This window comes from Amblyomma americanum, chromosome 4 (genome assembly GCF_052857255.1).
Source record: "Amblyomma americanum isolate KBUSLIRL-KWMA chromosome 4, ASM5285725v1, whole genome shotgun sequence".
In the NCBI taxonomy this organism is placed as follows: domain Eukaryota; kingdom Metazoa; phylum Arthropoda; class Arachnida; order Ixodida; family Ixodidae; genus Amblyomma; species Amblyomma americanum.
In genome coordinates this window covers 179,822,061-179,841,638 of record NC_135500.1, presented here as the reverse complement: position 1 = coordinate 179,841,638, position 19,578 = coordinate 179,822,061, and the positions used below count along the sequence as shown (strand labels likewise).

The 19,578-nt window shown below is 44.3% G+C and overlaps 1 protein-coding gene across 1 annotated transcript in view; it reads left to right on the top strand.

The window, feature by feature from the left end:
* The window catches only part of LOC144128770 (cytochrome P450 3A14-like), a 42,466-nt gene that overhangs the window by 5,012 nt on the left and 17,876 nt on the right, over positions 1–19,578 (top strand). The window contains exons 2-6 of the mRNA XM_077662443.1: positions 8,690–8,786; positions 12,242–12,294; positions 12,847–12,943; positions 13,606–13,731; positions 16,081–16,318. Coding sequence (XP_077518569.1) covers positions 8,690–8,786; positions 12,242–12,294; positions 12,847–12,943; positions 13,606–13,731; positions 16,081–16,318 — 611 coding nt within the window. The remainder of the gene's footprint in view (positions 1–8,689; positions 8,787–12,241; positions 12,295–12,846; positions 12,944–13,605; positions 13,732–16,080; positions 16,319–19,578) is intronic.

Sequence of the window (19,578 nt, the reverse complement as noted above, 5' to 3'; positions counted from 1 at the left end):
ATAACCTGTATATTTATAACCAACAGAGCGAGCCACAGCGCTGCTGACAAGTACGACCAGAGTAGTGCATCTATATTATTAAACTTGGCGTCCGTCGGCTTGCCTTTGCGGTGTGTTAAAACGTAGTGCATTACTCGAAGGGAGTAATTAACGTTGAAAATATTGTGGGCAGCATGAATGGAGTGCGTTGAAACTATAGCGACACCTCGACTACCACCATCTCATATTTGTGTCGTTAATACAATTCACCAGTGTAGAGCAGCTTGTCATTTTCATGTAAGAGCGCCTGATCTCACAGCATAGTTGCAAGGTGACTTCACTTTATGCCTTCAAGGGAAGCAGCCAGTCATTTTTCGCTCGACATTTGTGGCATGCCAGCAGAGCCTACTTTTCTAAGAGAGTGCGCGTTGTTGGGCGAATCGGTCGACCGTTATCAACAGAGAGTACTGCGCACACACAATCAAGGGCAAGAAGGGTCAACAATAAGCGCTTGTTGCGAACCCTTTTCGTCCTTGTTTGCGTGTGCGCTATACCCTCGGTTCATAATGTCCGTATTGGGAGATAAGTCATTATCGCAGTGAATGAACAGGCCCCGGGCCCTAGCGCTGGCTTCGCGATCAGCGCAGGCACTAGACGTTCTTAAGAGTCTTGTTGCAGGTAGAGAGCGACCGGATTGTCTCCGTATATTGGCACATCAAGACAGTTTTTAAAGATTCCAACGCCTAATAAATATAAGGACTTATTTCAAGCTCAAGAAAGGAACTATACTAAAATCGCTGGGAAGAAAACAACTGAAGTGCGATTACTCAGTGCTCTGCTAAGTTTACGTTGAAAGCTTTGCACAAAATTTTTAAAAAAGTAGCATACCCCAGCTTTGTTAATTAGTACATGAGGAGTATTTATAAAAATATGCTCCACTCGTGATGGCCGACGGCCTACAACTCTGCACTAGTCAGATGTTCCATACAGCACAATGTCATTTTTCGAAGCGTGCAACACTTCAGCAGAAACAAAGTGCATATTTACAACACGAGCAGCGCCACAGCGCCGCTGACAACTATGACCAGAGTAGTGCATCTACCTCAGCAAACTTGGCGTCCGCCGACATGCATTTGCGGTATCCTTCGAACGGGTTGCATTGCTGTAAGGAAGTAAATAACGTTGAACATGCTGTGAGGAGCATGAATGGAGTGGGTTAAAACTATCACCACAGCTCGACTACCACGATCTCGCATTTGTGTCGTTAGTATAATTCGCCGCTTTACGAGCAAGCTTTTCACGTTCACGTCACAGCGCATGATCTCACAGCACAATTCCAGTGATCTCAAACTCTGCCTTCAAAGAAAACAGCAATTTATTTTTCGCCCGACATTTGTGGCATGCCAGCAGAAGCCTACTTTTCTGAGAGAGTGCGTTATCAACAAAGGGTATTGCGCGCACACAAACAAGGACGAGAAGGGCACACAATAAGCTCTTGTTTACCCTTTTCGTCCTTGTCTGCGTGTGCGCAGTACCCTCTGTTGATAGTGTCCGCAATGGGAGATAATTTATTATCAGTACGCACCACGCGCGTGCCCCGTGCAATCATTGCCAGCCCATCACAGTCACGTTGGCGCTTCTTGGACAGTGTCGGAGCGTATTAAAACTATTAGGCGCTTGTTACAAAACTGTGTACATTCCTAACTGACAGTTCTTTCTCTGAGAGCGCTGCACTTTCTATGTATTTTTGTTTTGCTTTTAGATAATTTGGCATCCATCTTACTGAAACTTGGTGTTTTTTAGAGAGCAAAAACAAGAGCCCCCACTCGCATTTACGCCGTTGTCGATTTGTCCGGTCCACCTGCCCACCGTGGCAGGTGGCAGGAAAAATAATGATTGGTCGTGAGAGGCAGTTCTAGGAGAACAACCTAAATCCCACAAGCCCCACCGATTGCAGCACCTGACATCACAGGGCAGTGGCCCCTCGCTTGACCACTGCACCACTCTGCAAGGAGTAGTGTGAGGACTTCCAGCGACCTATGAAAGCAAAGTAGAGCGTGATCAATTCCGCACATATGGGTATTAACTCATTAACGCTATCATGTCATAGCCCTGAGGCGGAGCTTAAGTGTCATTTCGGCGATCTTTGTCTGAAACCTGATTGCCCTTGAAAACCGAGCCTGGAAACGAAATCGAAGTGAGAACCGAAGTGCTGCCGCACCTAGCTCGCATTTACCCTAACCACGCGAAATCGTATGCTTTTTATTTATTTATTTTCGAATACCTTACAGGCCTCCTAGGGGGCATTGAGTAAAGAGGATAAATACAAAAATGTATTTAACTGTTCTTAGAAAAACGATAGCAAAATCTCTTAGTACAAACATTGTTAAGTTCAAATAAGTGACTGAATTTATCACGATGAACAGAAAGCATGCAAAAAATGTATCATGAACAAACGCAATAAATCGCAAAACATTGACAATAGTAGAACCCCCTCCGCCATTTCCCAGCATAGAGATTTTTTTTTAGTTTCTTCTGTCATGCGCCTCTTCAAAAAGAAAATGATTCCATGATATTAGAGTGGCAATTTTGCAATTTTCGGTGTTTTATTATTTTACAGTGTCCACCTATTTTAAAAGTAAGCAAGAAGTATTGTACAGTCTTTGTCACCCTTGTGTACGAGCGCTCGATCAGTGAGCACCAGGCAATAAAAACTGAATTGTACACTAACACAAAGTTTTCGGGTTGAGTTCTCGTGTCCATGCGACATTTAAGTCTACGTGCTTTTATTTCCGCGTGAGCGTTTCCTTTACAACCCGGAAGGTGCGGTGAGGTGGCGTCTAGTATAGAGGGAAGTACGCCTTTCGAGCGCTGTACACAAGTGTGACGCAGAGTGTGCGTGCTGGTAAAATAAGAACCATTGTTGTGCTCATTTTTAAAAATAAAGAATTGGCTTTCAGGGGGCCTGGAAATGCTCTTATGGAAGAAACAATCTCTTTTTTAAATAGAAATATTCACTGATGCCTGAATTGAGCTAACCGTAAAATGCTTTTAGCTCGCATTGTCCACAAACTCAGGGGAACCCGCTAAGAACCTGACGGAGAACACGATTTCATTTAATTCATTTCCATGAACGATTACGGAGGTTAGGCGGAAGGCTTCAGTAGCACCTTGACTGCTCCTCAGCCCCTACAAATCACAAGCCCACGCTTTGCACAACGCGACACGCATTACTTAGCAATGTAAAAATAAGAATAATAAGGATGATAATAATAATATTAACAATAATAAATATAAATACAGTTTGCACAACAGAAGCTCATACACAGAGGAAAAAATCCGTAACAATTAAAGGCATATCACCAAACGCAGAAGCTTACATGCGAATAATAAAACTACTTACAACTTTTCAAATTGATACATAGATTAGGCATATAATATTTACACATAAAAGCACGCAAGGCTGTAAATTATTTAAATTCAACAGATCATGAAGGAAAAGCAAGACACAAAAAACTTGGACTGAACGCAGGCTACAGTAGTACATAGAACAGATTTCATAAAAAGAAAGGTGCATATTCAAACAAGAAAATAGAACATAGTTTATGACTGTCAGTCACTAAACTCCGAGTAGGAATTGTTCGAAAAAAAAAAGTACACCAGAAGAACATACATTTGAGTTCCTTTGGGTTAAGACCCCAGAGATCAATATTGTTTAGGTAGGTGTTAAGTAGATCAGTGATTCGATGTGGTAATGTCTGGAATAGATAATACAGGTAAATCCGGAAGTGATCCACTTTCAAAAACTCGGAACTACGTGCGGAGTTATGTGCGGGTTATTCTTAAAAATTTGCAATTACTTTTTTTTCTCCTCAATTAGCCAAAGGCAAAGATGACGATTGCACATGTTTTCAACATGTATTATGGCAAGTTTTATCATTTCTTTGCGAATATTACAATCGTAATACGAGTGTTTATTAACAGTAATAATTCTTCTGTGTAATATGCTCAGTTTGCTAATATTATTTGTAACAATTTTACTCCAGAGCAGACTGCAGTATTCTGAATAACAGGCAAGTAGCGAATTATAGACTAGCAACAAGGCGTTTCGGTGGAGATAGCTTTATGTCTGTACAAAATTGTAATGATTGGAGCAAGCTTATTTGAATTATAATACTGTGTTTATCTCTGTACAAAATTGTAATGATTAGAGCAAGCTTATTTGAATTATAATACTGTGTTTGTTTCAAAACATATTATTCGTGAAGACTACTCCTAGCGTAGTAAATTCACTCACAGTTACATTACATGCTTGCAATAGTGCGAATAAAGGTCTTAGACAAATACGAAGCTTTCCTAAGTACTCAACCAAGTTTGCCACGGTTCTTTTCTAAATGGACCGGTGTTTAAATGCGAGCTACCCGCAATACTTGTGCGCCTTTTTAAATTTTTTTGAAGGACATGGGGGTAAAGTTTCCACCTTTTCTCTCAGGGTTATTTTAACTCTCCTCTGTCTGGACGTGGCAGCGATATTTGTTCAGCTCGAGTCAGTGGGCAGGCTCATGCAATTTCCTTTCCAATCGTCAGAGACGAATACGGGCAGTTGAGAACAGCTGCTAAATAATAGCCGCCATCCCAGAAAGAGCAGAAAAGGCGGTCATCACCGCAGCTGTTGTTATACGGCCGACATCCGCGCAATTATCAGCGATAGTAAGACAGCCGTGCGCAACATGGCCTGCGGCCATGTCTCCCACGTGTACACCGCATTCTTGAAGTCGCCTCCACACCGCACTCGATACAACCTAATCTAGACTCCATCTAACTCTTGACTTCCAGGCAATCAGCTGCGCACACCTCAGCCAGAGAATTCGGCTACCGGGCGAGAGAAATTACTGGGAGAGAGGTGGCATCTAAATCCAGGGATAGCCCCTAAACATACCAAGAAATTACATTAGCATACCGACCGTCGCGGGCCTTCTATCCACCCTCGCACAAGTCCTGGCCAAAACTCAAGCGAACGCATGGCGACGACTACAGAAAAATACCTCCCCGTTTCTACTCTCCAGAATACGCCCACACAGATACGCACCAACATGCAAATCCTGCTCAGAGTCGGCCACATGATAACGCTCTCTTTGGGAATGCCAACACTTACCCTTCACGCACCCAGCAATTACCACGACCGAACACTGGGAAGTGTTGATTTGCAACTCGCAAGCCGCAACTCAAAAGAGAAGACGGTAACCTGGGCTGTGGAGGCCGCCGCGGGGCAAGGGCTTGCGGCCGTCTGATCTCAAGTCCCTCCCTAAAATCTCCTCGAAATAAAGTTGTTTTCTCCTACCATCGTCGGTCGGGTCGGCATTACTGTCTAGCAGGCATGTTTTGGCATCTGACGGGCAAATGCCCGGTTTGACGTGGCCGCTAAAGCGGGGAAGTGCCACCTGAGAAGAGTCGCCTCAATATTTTGCGGTGCGTTTTCTGTATGGTCCTTTGGGGGTCGGAGATGGCCAGCAGCCGGTAGCCCCGGGGTCTTCGAATGCGTCGATGGAGCCCGTAATCGGGGCCGCTTGGGCAGCCTTGTCGCACTGCGGACACGTAATTCTCTGTGGAGTGCGCCGCGTCGTTACTGTGGACGCTATATTCTTCGAAGACGGCGTGGGAAAGAGAGCAAAGCTGCTGCCTGCGATCTCGGTCTAGCTGCGAAAAGCCGTGAAGGGGCCGTACCGGTTCTCCTACCGTTCCAGACCTTTCGGCCGCTTATGCCAATCAGCTATCGCTGATTAATACGCCTAGGGGCCAAGCTTAGCTCTACCAGTCATTTTAATATTGGCGAGTTTAAACAAAGCGGAGACCAAATAGCGTAGATGTATACTGGATTGACGCATGCCTGCTACGCACGCACAGTTTCACGGTGTGCAGGAATGTGGGGCGCGCACCTGCCACTGCGCATGCGCGGCACGCATACGCCAATCCGGTATACACCTACATTAATGCGTCTCTGTTTTTCTGAAACACGATATTAAGTGTCGCTAAGGCGAAGCGATCGCTGCCATTAATCGCAAGAATAGAACCGCCTACAGCCAGCAATCGCCTCACCCGCTGCCTCGAAGCTTAGGCACTATCAGCTTACAAGACAGATTATTAGGTGTCGGCGAGCCTGTTATCTAGAGAGGTGAATTAATTGAAAAACGAAGAAAAGGGGTGAAGAAGAACCTCACGGTCGGATCGAGTAATAGGTGCAGCGAGCGGTTGCCAGGACTATTGATATTCTTTTTGGCTTCTTTCCACGTATAAACTTCACCACTGAGTTTAATCTGCGGCGAAAAGTTTTAGTACTCTGAGGCTGTTGCAAAAGTCGCTAGAAAATAAAAACTCATGTCGTGCGCTTGAACTGTCTCTGCGATTAATGAAATGACGGCTGCTTGGCTATAGGTGACGAAAAACAAGCGGCGTCGAGCCGATGTCGACCAAATTATCGCACTTATGAATATTGATTTCGACAGCTTTTAATATTAAAGATAAAACGCCATGGCCCAAGAATTAATAGCTGCAAGTGATAAGTCTTCGAGACACTCAACGTTGCAGTACTTTTTTCTTTAACTTTATTTGGGCTTTTTTTATGAAATGCTATGGCGTAATCTTTTTTGCCGCATTCTTCTTGATAATAAAGCAAACTGAGGGCTTAAATAGAGCCCGTATTGCTAACACGAAGTTAAATGCGGAAGCACGGAGTACTATTAACCTAGATGACAAGTATTGGAATGCTTAAATGCATTCGCAAGAAAAGAGAATTGTGAAATGCATCTGTAATGGCGAAGAGTGAAGTCATGCCCGCGCAGCTCCTCTCCATAAAGGAAACGAAACAAGAGGCAGAGACGAATGCCACCCAAGCGCTGTGTTATATACGCCGCTGCCCCTTGTCCTCCCTTTTTTTTTTTGCGCGGGGTGAACATAAATGGCCACCAACTGGCCCAGTTTTGTGTTGTGCTTAAGGAAAAAGATGGGCATTCCGATTGGTAGAGAAGTTGTTTTGCGTTGTGTGGTCTATAGTAAATCCCAAGGCGTGGTGTTGATAGCATGTCATTTATTTATATTTTATTTATTGCGAGGTGCCCATAACAGAGATAAGGTTTTTTTGCAGTGGTGCACTCAGAGCAGTGAAAGAGAAAAGACCAATGAAAATAATAAGAGAGAATGGCAAAAGAGCAATGTAAACAATGGAAACAATGCGAAAGGCCAACACCGAACAAGAAAAGTGGAGACTTATGTCAAGCAGGAAACAGCCAGGTTGACGACAAGGTTATGCTACGTTTCTAGATGCTTCACGTTCTGTAGTGGCACATGGTCTATGAGAAACGCCACACTGGAGGACTCGTGATTAATTTTCATCATGTGGGGTTCATAACAGGTGCTGTAAGGGCAGAGTTTGTCGGAGGCTTCGCCTTTCACCTCCATAGAAGTGAGGCAGTTGCGGCCGAGATTCAGCACCACGCCAGGTGGTTAGAACGCCCGCGTAGTTTAGATAGTGGAGAGGGCAAAACGCCCTTGCACGAAAATGGAGGCATAATATGATCCAAGGCCGCTGCGAATTGGCTCGGTGGGGCACCAACCATGAATCGAATTTGTGGGATTTTCTGACTTCCTTGCACTCTGCTTATAAGCGTTAGATGGCGCTATAAGAAAAAGCTATAAGGTGCGCGTTTATATTCTTCGAACGAAGGTAGGAACTGAGCTTTATTTACAGTCACACATGGCAGAATGCAAAAGCTCCGGTATAGACAACGGTCAGAAAATAAGCTGCACGTCTCCGGGCAAAGAATAAATAATAATAATAATAATAATAATAATAATAATAATAATAATAATAATAATAATAATAATAATAATAATAATAATAATAATAATAATAATAATAATAATAATAATAATAATAATAATAATAATAATAATAATAATAATAATAATAATAATTGTTTTTTTGGGGAAAGGAAATGGCGCAGTATCTGTCTCATATACCTTTGGACACCTGAACCGCGCCGTAAGGGAAGGGATAAAGGAGGGAGTGAAATAGGTGCCGTAGTGGGGGGCTCCGGCATAATTTCGACCACCTGGGGATCTTTAACGTGCACTGACATCGCACAGCACACGGGCGCCTTAGCGTTTTTCCTCCATAAAAACGCAGCCGCCGCGGTCGGGTTCGAACGCGGGAACTCCGGATCAGTAGTCGAGCGCCCTAACCACTGAGCCACCGCGGCGGGGCGGCAAAGAACTCTGAGAACAAATTTTTTCCTCTTTCAGATTCACCAAATGTATTGCCAGTTTCTTCATTAAGCTTTTCTTTGTATTATTCCAGTGTGTTTGTATGCATTAAAATTATTTTAAATATTACTTCCGTGTACTCAGGTGCACACGACTATAGTGCCCCTAGAGTTCAGAATGAAGAAGTAAAAAGTGGAAAAGAATACTTTCTTAACAGGGTTCCTTCCAAGAATCCAAGTGGGGCACTGCTAAGAGTTCTTGGCACTGTCTCGCGGCTACGATGAAGGAGAATTATTTAAGGGTGGTTATTTACACCACATTTATCGGTTATTCAAATGATATAGTGTACGTAGTGCATGCATTATTTAGCCTAGTTTGTGAGTTCTATGTGTAGTCGTAAAACCTGGTCGTAACTATCCATGAAGGCCAATATGAGACTTTTATTTTATAGATGGCGCCACCGGCACTTCTCCTACTTCGAGAAACTCGGTATCCCAGGGCCAAAGCCGAACCTTATATGGGGCAACCTTCGTGAATACCACTCCAAGGTAGGAGCTATGTATATTAGTTTCTAAAACGCTGTATTAAATCACAAACATGCAAGGATATGGTGTGTGGGGTATTGGCATATAGGGCGAAGGCAGTCAGAAAAAGAGCGTTACGCATGTTGAAGTGCAGGCCATGCTACGTTTAGCACACATCGAGACTGCTAAAACTGTTGAATGGCGGGAGGGATTGCACTTGATCGGAAGGTCAAAAACTGATAAATACGCCGTACTTGAATGAGTGAGAAAATTGCAGCCATTGCCTCTCAGCGCCTCATTGTAAGGTTGTAATGTTTGCCGGACGTCTCCAGCTTATCGGATGGTGACTGTATGATGTAGATTCTGAGTGTGTCAATCCCCTTTCGAGTGATGTTGTGAAAAAAGCCATTGAGCTTGCGTTTCTGTTCTCCTAAATCTTCGCTTCTACGAAAAAAAATTAATTTTAATGGGAAAAAAGCTAGAGTATCACACGTTACGTGGCCTTAATAAATTGCCGTCTACTCCCTTGTTGCGTATCTTTCGGATCTCTTTTACTTGTTTCTATTGCGGATTTGACCGCCTTTCTTATGAGTTGTACAAAAACCGAGTACTGAAGCAGTTCCTTGGCACAGTGCCCGCGTAGTACGTTGTGGATGCTGCGGCTTTCTAAGAAAACGTGCTGGAAGATTTCGCTACTATGACTTAACTATGCACTCTGTAATTACTGGCAAATGCGCCCCAACTAACTGAGTAAAAAATTGCCGCAATTTCTTGTATTGCATTCCTAATGACATGACAAGCCAACTCGGAGCATAACAGTGCGGAAGCAGTGCTCGTTGCGCTTATCAAAGCAACCAGGTGGGCACTATAGTACGATACAGCTCAAGAAAAAAGCGGCTCATACCTCCCAGATGAAACCCCCCTGCAAATAGCGCCAACCGATTGTAATGCCGTCACGATTAATTTCATACGGAGGCATCTGCCGGACATTTGTGATGTCCCGGTTGGGGGTTAACCCAGGCCAGTGAGCTAGAGCTCGTATATCTCTCGACATGTAGTCCGCTATATAGACACCGTATTCTGAGAACTGCATCCAAAATGCGACGATTATGTCGTTGCCAGCATACGCAGGCATCAATATAAGGAGCTATTCCACAGAGAGGCGCGGGCAGCAGCCTACAATGTGGCATCGGCCCCGAGCGCAGTTTCTACCTCATCGGGCAGATGGCCGCAGCATCCAACTACCTGCTATGCCGCCGTGCCTACGGTCCCGCCGCATACCGGCACTGACACCACGAGAGATAATGAAGAGTTCCCAGTTTAATTCCAGCAATGTTCTTTATGTTTCGAAATAAAATACATCCGTATCTGCCTTGAAACTTCTGCTCATTTTAGTCTAAAATATGTATCTCTGCTTATTTCGTTCTTTAGTCGTGAAAGTGGTCCACAGTCAAAGAAAGAAAAATATTAATAGTAATCTGTCATCGTAGTACTGACTCCGCTTAAATTTGTTTCTACCATCACCATTTACATTGCTTGCCCTATACTTGCCTTTTTCGCTCCTTTATTCTGGAAACTCATTCATCGTGTGAAGTACAAAATGAAAACCCGAGTTTCCAACCTGTTTTTGTCCTAATAGGCCATTTCTTGTAGCGTTCCTGTTTAGAAGCCGCCAGCCACAAACACACTTTACTCTGCGAAGAACAGATGTGAGGGAGCGTAGCCGTTAAAAATGCCTATGCAATGGCCGCTGCTCTTCCTTTAGCGTATAGTTAGGAGAAGTGCTGACTTCGTATAGCCCGACCCGATGTGCTTGGCCCATCTGTGGACAGGTTAGCCGAGTAGCACGTCGCCAGCGTGCACTTAATAGCAGTTAACGCTCGAAAACTAGGGGGACACGAAAGAACAGCACACGACAAAACAGCATGCGTCAAAACAGCGCACAAGAGCAGTGCAGTGACGAAACAGCACAGGAAAAAAACCGACACAGCGACAAAACAGCATAGAAAAAAAAATAGCACGCGTCAAACTAGCACGCCGGACAAAACAGCACGGCGACAAAATAGCACAGCGACAGAACAGCAGGACGACAGAAGAGAGCAGTGATAAACAGCACGACGACAAAACAGCACATCGAAGTACGGTGCAGCTTTGCTGGAGGGATGAACTATCACAGCCATAACCACAACCGGTAAATCACAACACCTGCGGCAGCGACATTTCGACTTAGCGAGTGCTCGTTTAGCTGGTTCATTCAGAAACAGGTCTGGCTCATTGATTGAGAAACAGCGTTGCTTGAACGGTGCGGTGCATATGGCAGAGCTAGTGGTTATGCATAGTGCTTGCTTGCCTGAACACAATGCGTGCGCATTGTGTTCACTTAAAAGAGGCTAGCATTGCACCTAATTTTTGTCATGCAGTCCGCCGCGTTGTTGGTTGAGAACACGTCCTCATAGACGAACACGTGGACAGGGAATAGCTCAGCCATTTTGTAGAACATGCCTTGCAAAAACAGCGGCCAGAAAGCTATACGTCTACGCAGGACGTCCCTGAGAGAATACTTGTTTCTCAAAATTTTTTTGAAGATATTGCAAAGCGCGTCCATAATTTTACAAGACGATCGGTCTGTGCCTTCCTGTTGCATTTATGGTAATCGTCGCTGCCTGACGGTCCAGATATAGCATCGAAAGACATAGGGAGCTAAACACGACACATGACAACGTGTACAGACGATAAGGTCGCTTTGCAAGCCCTAGGCCACTCGTAAATGACACAAGTGCACTCCCCGGTGGGCAGCTCGAGCACTCTAGAAATTTGCATGGATGACTGTACGAGGGTTGCAAGAACATCAAACATTTTAGATCGTGAAGGCGCGTTAACAGAAAACAAATACTTCATGAAGGTCTGTGCACTTCGAACAGCTGATGTCATGCTGGCTCACCTGATTAAACGCCTCATTATAAATCTTGGACCTATCTTGGAAGTCGTGGTCGGTGAAACATACCGTAGCATAAGGATAACACATCTGTGACTAGTACTCTGCATTTGAAAATTCAATTTTGCATTGAGGCTCAGCATACTGATCCCTCAAGACCAAAAAGTGTGGAGTATTAACCACTTTTACAGACCACAAATTAAATGGTTGCATTATTATCGTGGCTCGTTTAGGCCATTGAAAAAATGCTGCTTTTGTTTTGTGTTCATAGGTTAATAGATATATTCCAAACTATTTCATGATGTCGCATGTGCGGTTATTTATCCGCCAAACACACTGAATCTTAAATCAGAAGCAGCTTCTTGCTCTCGAAACTTTCTCCACTTTAGCCTCCTATGTCCCATTTCCTTCCGTATTCTGACTCAGAAATACAGTTTCTGAGTAACTTCTCAGGCCTGTCTTGAGAACAGAGTTTGTGATGGAAGCGATTGCAATTGGTGGGTGAGTTACCACAATAAAACAGTTTTGTTTTCCCTTCGAACAGGAAATCTTTAAAACGATAGGAAAGTGGCTAGACCAATATGGCGACGTTTTCGGGTAAGTTATTGTTTCGAAAGAATAATTTATGCTATCCGCATTTACTTTAAACTTCATCAAGGGCCGTATTATATACAAGCTGTCCATTTTCCATCCTTCATGTCGCGTCCATTTGGTTTTCTTTCATAGGTCACTCAGGTATATTCGCGGCTTTCAAGCATCCGTGGGAAGCGACCAGACCACTGGGTGGTTGGCGAACGGACCGCACCGTTGGCTGCCATTGCGTGCGATACGCAGCCAGTGGTGAGGTGCATTGCAGCGCTCTGTCGACAGCAGGCGACCGCACCTGGCCAATGGCTGCCATTGGTGGCTTTATGCAACCAATGGTGAGGGCCGGTCGGCAACCACCCAGTGGTCTGGTCGCTTACCACGGATGCTTGAAAGGGGCGGGTACATCTGAGTGACTAATGACAGCTAGAGGACTAAATGGATATCAAATGGGCAAAGGGTAATAGACAGCTTATAGAATACGGCCCCAGATTTCTTTCCTCCTGCACAGCGCAACTACAGACTGCCATCTTTTCTTCTTTCCTGCTTCTAAAATATTCGCAGGTTCTACAACGGGGACGTTCCTTTTGTTGTGCTGAGAGACCTCAATTTCATAGAATACGTCTACGTCAGTAACTTTCAGAACTTTGTGGATCGGGGCGTGAGTACTTTGAGATGTCTTAATGTTTCCTTTAACGCGAACCACTCTGGGTGGTGCACTGCAAACATCTTATGGTAGTCTGTGCTACTGCGCGATATGATTGCCCAGTTGTGAGGATGCAACGAGATGAGCTAACTGGCAGAGAGTCGAAGCGCTGTTACTTCGTATGCTGAATATATCTTAATTCGGTGCCTCTATGATAAAATGGAGCAGCGCGCTCGTTATCGACACCAACAATGATGCAGCGACTAAGCAATACCGACGCCTAATTTTCTAGAACTTATTTAGTGCAAAGCTACTCAGCTCACGAGCGATGTATGTTTAGGAGCAACGTGCATTTATCAGTGTTTAATGCTAGAAAGAGGTATCACTTGCACCATTCTCTTTCTGCACATTCAAGAATGTTTGCGACTAGAACAAAGCTCGGCTCCAAGTTGTACGTTATTTAAAGCCACAAATATAGGGATGAGAAAACTGACTGGATTGATTCTTTGATAGCCATTGATCTCGACAAAAAAAGCATCAGTTATGCAAAATGCATGGAACGTGTTACCGCAGGCTTTGATCTCAAAAATAAAGTCGTGATCGGGGACAGTGTCGGGTGACAATACACAAGAGAACCTTTTTCTTTTAATTTGCATGATGCTATATTTCTTTCGCAGCTCACCATGATGACGGACCAAATGCACCCCGTACTCAAACACTCCATCATGCATGTTGGGGGATCTCAATGGAAGAGCATCCGTAGCTGCATAGCGCACGGTATGACTGCCGCCAAGTTAAAACAGGTAACACCTTTGCGTTTCCGTTCAGTTATTATTTGAGGCTCAAACCACCGGTGTTGGCCACTCATTATGGCGCCGGGCTATTGACTGCGAAATGGTGTGTTCGCCGCAATTCCACCGCAGGTAGGAGCAGAGAGGCTCGTTTACTGAGTTGCATAAAGAAAGGCAGATGTGGGCATTCGTCTGGAGCTTTTTAATGTGGCATACCTCGTTGATCGGCTGACGCGGTGAGAGGTCTTCCACCTGCTTTTCCATCTGATCGAACAGTTGGTATAGAAGCAAAGGAGCCTTCTAAAACTAGGCTATAATTGCAGCTTCGTGACTTTGAAACTTATGTTATGATCAAGGCAATGCTTCAGTCACCTCTTCGAGATTATTTTAATGTTACAATAAGAACTACGCCCACAGAAGAGCAAAGGCATCCCCGAAAGCTCTGCAAGCGTCTCTGTCTTGTGCCCATCGCGTCGGCTTCTAACCCAGAAAGCTTAGTAATCTCACCTCTGCACTTGACATTCAAATTCCTACGTGTGGTCACTCGTACAATCTATGAATTTTATTTCTTCTCTATTTGGATGCGGATGCGTTACATCATTATTTGCTGAGGCAATTTTATCGACTGCCCTTTTTATTGAAATCGACCACTGTCGTAGGCTTTGTTGCCAAATCTCGGAATGAAGAAAATTTATCGAATAAGTATTGTTAGGGCACTGTCATCACATTGGGAGGAGCCCGAAACTCTGATTATTTCAAAGCATGACATGCTTTCGTATACTTAATTAGTGGAAGCTGACTTCCTGTCATTAACTGCATGTTGGGGCTTGAGAGAATCTTAGCTAGGGGCCATGACAGCAGAGCAAAGTACGTTGCCTTAAGCCCATCGATGTGTCAGAAATAAAGCATGCACTGGTAGAGAATGGAAAATGTGGTTGCTCACTCTCTATTTGTGGCGTTGTCCGTCTTTGTTGATAAGGCTTTTTTGTTGTTTGCCAAAACGTGCTCATAGCATTCTTGCTTGTGTGTGGCGATGCGCAGAGGCTATAAACGGCTGCACTTAACACGAAGATAAGTCGTCTGCGGAACTCCTAAAAGAATAGGGGAGACAATTTTCGATGTATTCCACCGAGCGTCATATCTGTTTTTGTGTGCATTTTTTCGCCGAAACGTGACACTATCGCAGATAACTTTTAGCGCGTTTTTGTACCTGCGATATCTTATTGTTCGCTCACCTCGAAGCTTGCTGCGTTTTATCGACGTTCATATTTCCCAAGCGCCGATTGCCCTCGATTGTGCACATTGTATGAGCGTTGAAGCACAAAGATACCAGCTACCCGATAACTGGAGCGCATTCATTACGCTCCCCGCGTTTCTAATGACTAATTCAGTCATGTTTTTGCATGAACATGTTCTGCCAACAATATGAAACCACATTCACAAAGTTTCATTCGTAAATAATTTCGCCTTTGCGGTCCACCGGCGCCCATGCGCTGAGTTGAGTTGAGTTGAGTTGAGTTGAGGTGTTGAACGCTACAGGTGGGGTTAGACTTGCTTTATCTGCCGGCAATTGCTCCACCGTAGCGTCCCTTCTATATTAACAATGTCCTCAAGCCTCTCGCATCTACACCGCTATGCGCACAGTCTCTTATAATAGCACACATTCTCTCCCGTAGTCACCATCTATGCACACCATCAATCCACACAGCGCTGATCCATCACAGTTTATTACGAGTTGCTATTCCAGGCGCCCGAAAATTAACATTTGCCGGTGCTGTGAATTCGGTTTCTAAAGGAACTGAATTTCCGCACGGAAAGCATTGCAAACTTGATGTCAATTTCTTTTGTTATTTCATTGAGTCAACCGCCTCCTAAATGCAACGAAAGAAGGCAACTAAAGATACAGTACAGGGCTTGAGAGCACAGTCAAATGGGATCATAACCAGGGAATTTTTTTTGCGAGCTCTTTAAGTCTATACACGTAAATCTGTGTATCCATGATGACTCTTCATATCTCGCCGCATGAATAGATAGTCTGTGCCTGTCCACTGCGGAGCTTGAACTTTTTACATATTAAGTTTATGGACTAGAATGTAGCTATTCGATGGCTTTATGTTTCATAAAATCCAGGCGACGAGACTTCTACAGGAAACTTTAAGGCCTTGGAGCGTACTTATGACGGCGTAAAGTACCTACATTAAAATTCCGCGACTATCTATCTATATTAGTGATGCAGCTGGTGAGAATTCCGCTCAGCGGCATGTCATCAGTACCTCCGAATGTTGAACAGACTTAAAGAATGCCTGACTGATGTTTGTCCAGCAAAGCGTCTAACGAGAAATCTCATGTTATGCCACCCAGATGATGCCGCACATCGAAGAAGACGCAGCCATCTTCGTGAAATCTCTCGAAGAGTACGCCGACAGCGGCAAAGAGGTGCACATGCTTCGAAAGCTAGAGGAGCTCTCTATGGACTACGTAGCCCGGGGCTCGTTTGGCATCGACGAGCATTTCCAGGGAAAACCTGACCACCCATTCATGGTTATCGCCAAGGGCGCTGTCAGGGGTATCATGACTGGCCCATTTCACATGATCGCACGTAAGTACCGAAGCTATCGAAGCGACGGCCTCATGGTAGAACGTTCACCTCGCATTATGTCGATGCTGGGTTTGATCCCCCGTGCTGCCGGCTACTGGGAATTTTTCTGAAAGGTACAAGATTTCCCCTGCCTGGTCCTGGGTTCTTCCGGGCAAATGCTTGGAAAAAGGGCTTGGCCAACCTCATCCCTCAAGCGACGGGATATCCGTTCTCGGAGGGTTGAAATCTGCTTTGTGCGGTAAAGCCTATTGTGCCTTTTGTTTTTAAATTAGTTGGTGGTCAAGGGCCTATTTTCAAGCATTTCATACTAAAAAAAACCGAGAAGCGGGCCAATGGGAGGCTTGCACCCATTGTGTCACTGGTGAACAAAATGCGGCGCTGGGGATCGAACACCACACCTCTCGCATGCGAGGCGGAAGCTCAAACCACTAGAACAACAATTAAAACTCAGCATTTTGACAGAATTGCCTGTCTTGGAATGTTTGATTACTTTAAATGAAAAAGACTGGGTTGAAGCGGTCTTGCTGTTTACTACAGGACAACAGTTTACTGGACTGCACTGCATCTCACTGTACTGTATTATAGTATGCAGTATCGTATTAGCATTGTATTACCCTACTTACATTGCGTTTATTTTGTCCTCTCCCTCCCCTGATTTGTTATTCCTTAACAAGGGCCTTTAAAGAACAGGCTTATATGCCTTTAAGGTTTGAAAGCGGTTAGCCGTAATTCAGTGGTTGACCGTAATTTGGCTAAGTGGCGTTGGCGCTCTGATGCTTAGCACTGTAGTTTATGGACTGGATTCCAAGCAGGTGTGTTTAGGTGCAGGCGAAACGCAAATACGACGTTGTGATTCAGTGTCTGCGAGCTTTAAAGCACCTCAGGTTATTGAAACCGATCTCGAGTACCCCTCTTCGTACCTCCAGTCCAATGAAAGCTGCTTGTAACACCGAACAGAAAGAGCGACAAACGCAGGGCAGACACAACAGGCGCTAGCTCCAACATGATATTTAACTGATGCTGGCAGACACATACATACTACTTTAGTCTCTCATACATAGCATCCCAGACGCATACATACCCTGTAGTTCTCTCGGCTCAGTGACAGCATTGTTAAGTTAAAAAACATTCGCACTTTCAGGCACTAGCAATGACAGTTAGGGAATGTGTGCATGGCTATTCCACGGTGCACGTTTGCACCGAAAAAATCCGAAGCATAAAATATGCTTCCGTAGGTAACCTATTTGGCAAATACAGTCAAGCGTTGCACAATTTTTCGCAAGTATGTACAGTCGGGGACAAAAGTCTGGAGACCACGTGTTTCTGAAACGAAGCCGATATTTCTATTATTAGCCAGAGGCTGGAAACCGCACTTGTGGAGACGAATGAACAAAACTTTGACATTCACCTCCAAAAGTGGGGTCTCCAGCCGCCGGCTAATAGCAGAGCTATAGGCTTCGTTTGGGGAACATTGGTCTCCAGACTTTTGTCCCCGACTGTACATTAAAAGGTGCAATTAATACAACTTATTTAAGATGCGCGCCGAAAATCGAAAACATAAAGAAACTTGCGTACAAATTATGTAGGCGAACGATTCTTTTATTATCTTAGTATCATTTTTAAGGAGTAAAGACTGCAAAATGCCATGAGAACACTTCAGTGCTGGAACAATTTTTTTTTGTGGCGTCAGGGAAAAGACGTTTGAGCGCATTCTCACTCCCAAGAAGTTTATATTTTGGGAACCTGGTTAAGTAAATTGTTCAGGGAAAAGCCTTCTTGAATCACGCTAACTTACGACAAGTCCGTAACTCATGATGAATTTCTGACGAATACAATTTGAAATTCCTAATTTCTCATTAGCATCTACGAAATAGCAGCCGCAAGAAATAAACACATTGACTGTCCTCAAAATAAATTCCAAAGAGATAGGGTTGTGAAGAAGGCCAGAGCTAGTTATAAGTACAGCTACGTATTAAATTCATAGCATCTTTGAGAGTCTGTTACAGCCAGAAAAAAATGCAAAAGTTGAGAAGTTTGACGCTCAAACAGCCGACTGACACCGTGTGCGCCACCTGTCTCTTGTGTCTGGAGGTTCGGTTTCGCGCGTGCGCACGTAATGGTCCTGGTACCTCTGGAACCACTTTAACATCCTCGCGGCACTAAGAGTTCGTGCGTGAAGGTGCTGACGACACTGACCTTATCGCGTCGGTTCAAAGGTCCGCAACTCTGGATATTCACGTAGACATTGCCGAGATTCGCGTTTCCGGCGACGTTCGCAAACTGTTCCTAATACCACTTAGTGCGACTTAAAGCGATAGCGTTAAATGCCTTGTTTAGAAGAAATTCGCTGTCGGCTTCGTCAGCGTTGTGAGCGAAAAATCACGAACATGGCTCTAGTAGGCGGTTATGTGATTGCGGGTGCACGTATACTGCGCAAAAAACGAAGAACAAGCCACTTACAGTAGCCACCATTGCAAAAGCCAAATCAGTGCATGTGCCTTTTGCTGAAATACACGTATAAGTGGAAGTACACGCCCTGTGTGAGTTTTTTCGCAGTTCTAGTACCCATGTTCTTATGTTGTCTTGCAGGAACAGATCGAATTTTGCATTGCGGCTTTAGATTCTTAAGATCCGCAGCCTAGTAGACTTGAAGCTACCCTATGATGAGAGTGTCGGCGCAGAAGGCTTGTAACATGCCAGCACTGCTTCATGCAGAGGAATACTAGTACAGCTTGAGAAGTAAAAGATTACCTTTTAAGGTGTATAGAGACTCTCGATCTGAGGTATTAATTCCAAGCAATGAACTTGTGCAGGCAGGTTAATGAAAATGGCTTCAGTTGCTCGTGGGCCAAGTTTTAGAACTTTACTAGGAACTCGTAGTTCCAATGCAAGACATGCAAAGATGAAACCACCATGTCTACACGTGTTCTTTTAATAGACGCACCCACTCTTACTACGTCTACTCTTGAGACAAAAAAGCAAATATACGGACAGTTTTATCAGAGCTGAATGCAAAGATTATATTTTGGTATTGCATTTGGTATTGAATTGTAAGATAGTATTTTTATTTATTGGTGTCTATATATATATAAGAAAAGAGTTGAAGTACACTTGAAGAAACTTTTATTTACAAACGGTTTCGAACGGTTGACCGTTCTTCATCAGGGTAAGATAATTGTGAACACAAATGTGCGCGTTTTCGGAGCACCGAATGCACGTGGAGAGGAGAAAAACGCTCTCTTTTAAGCAAATAAACAGAT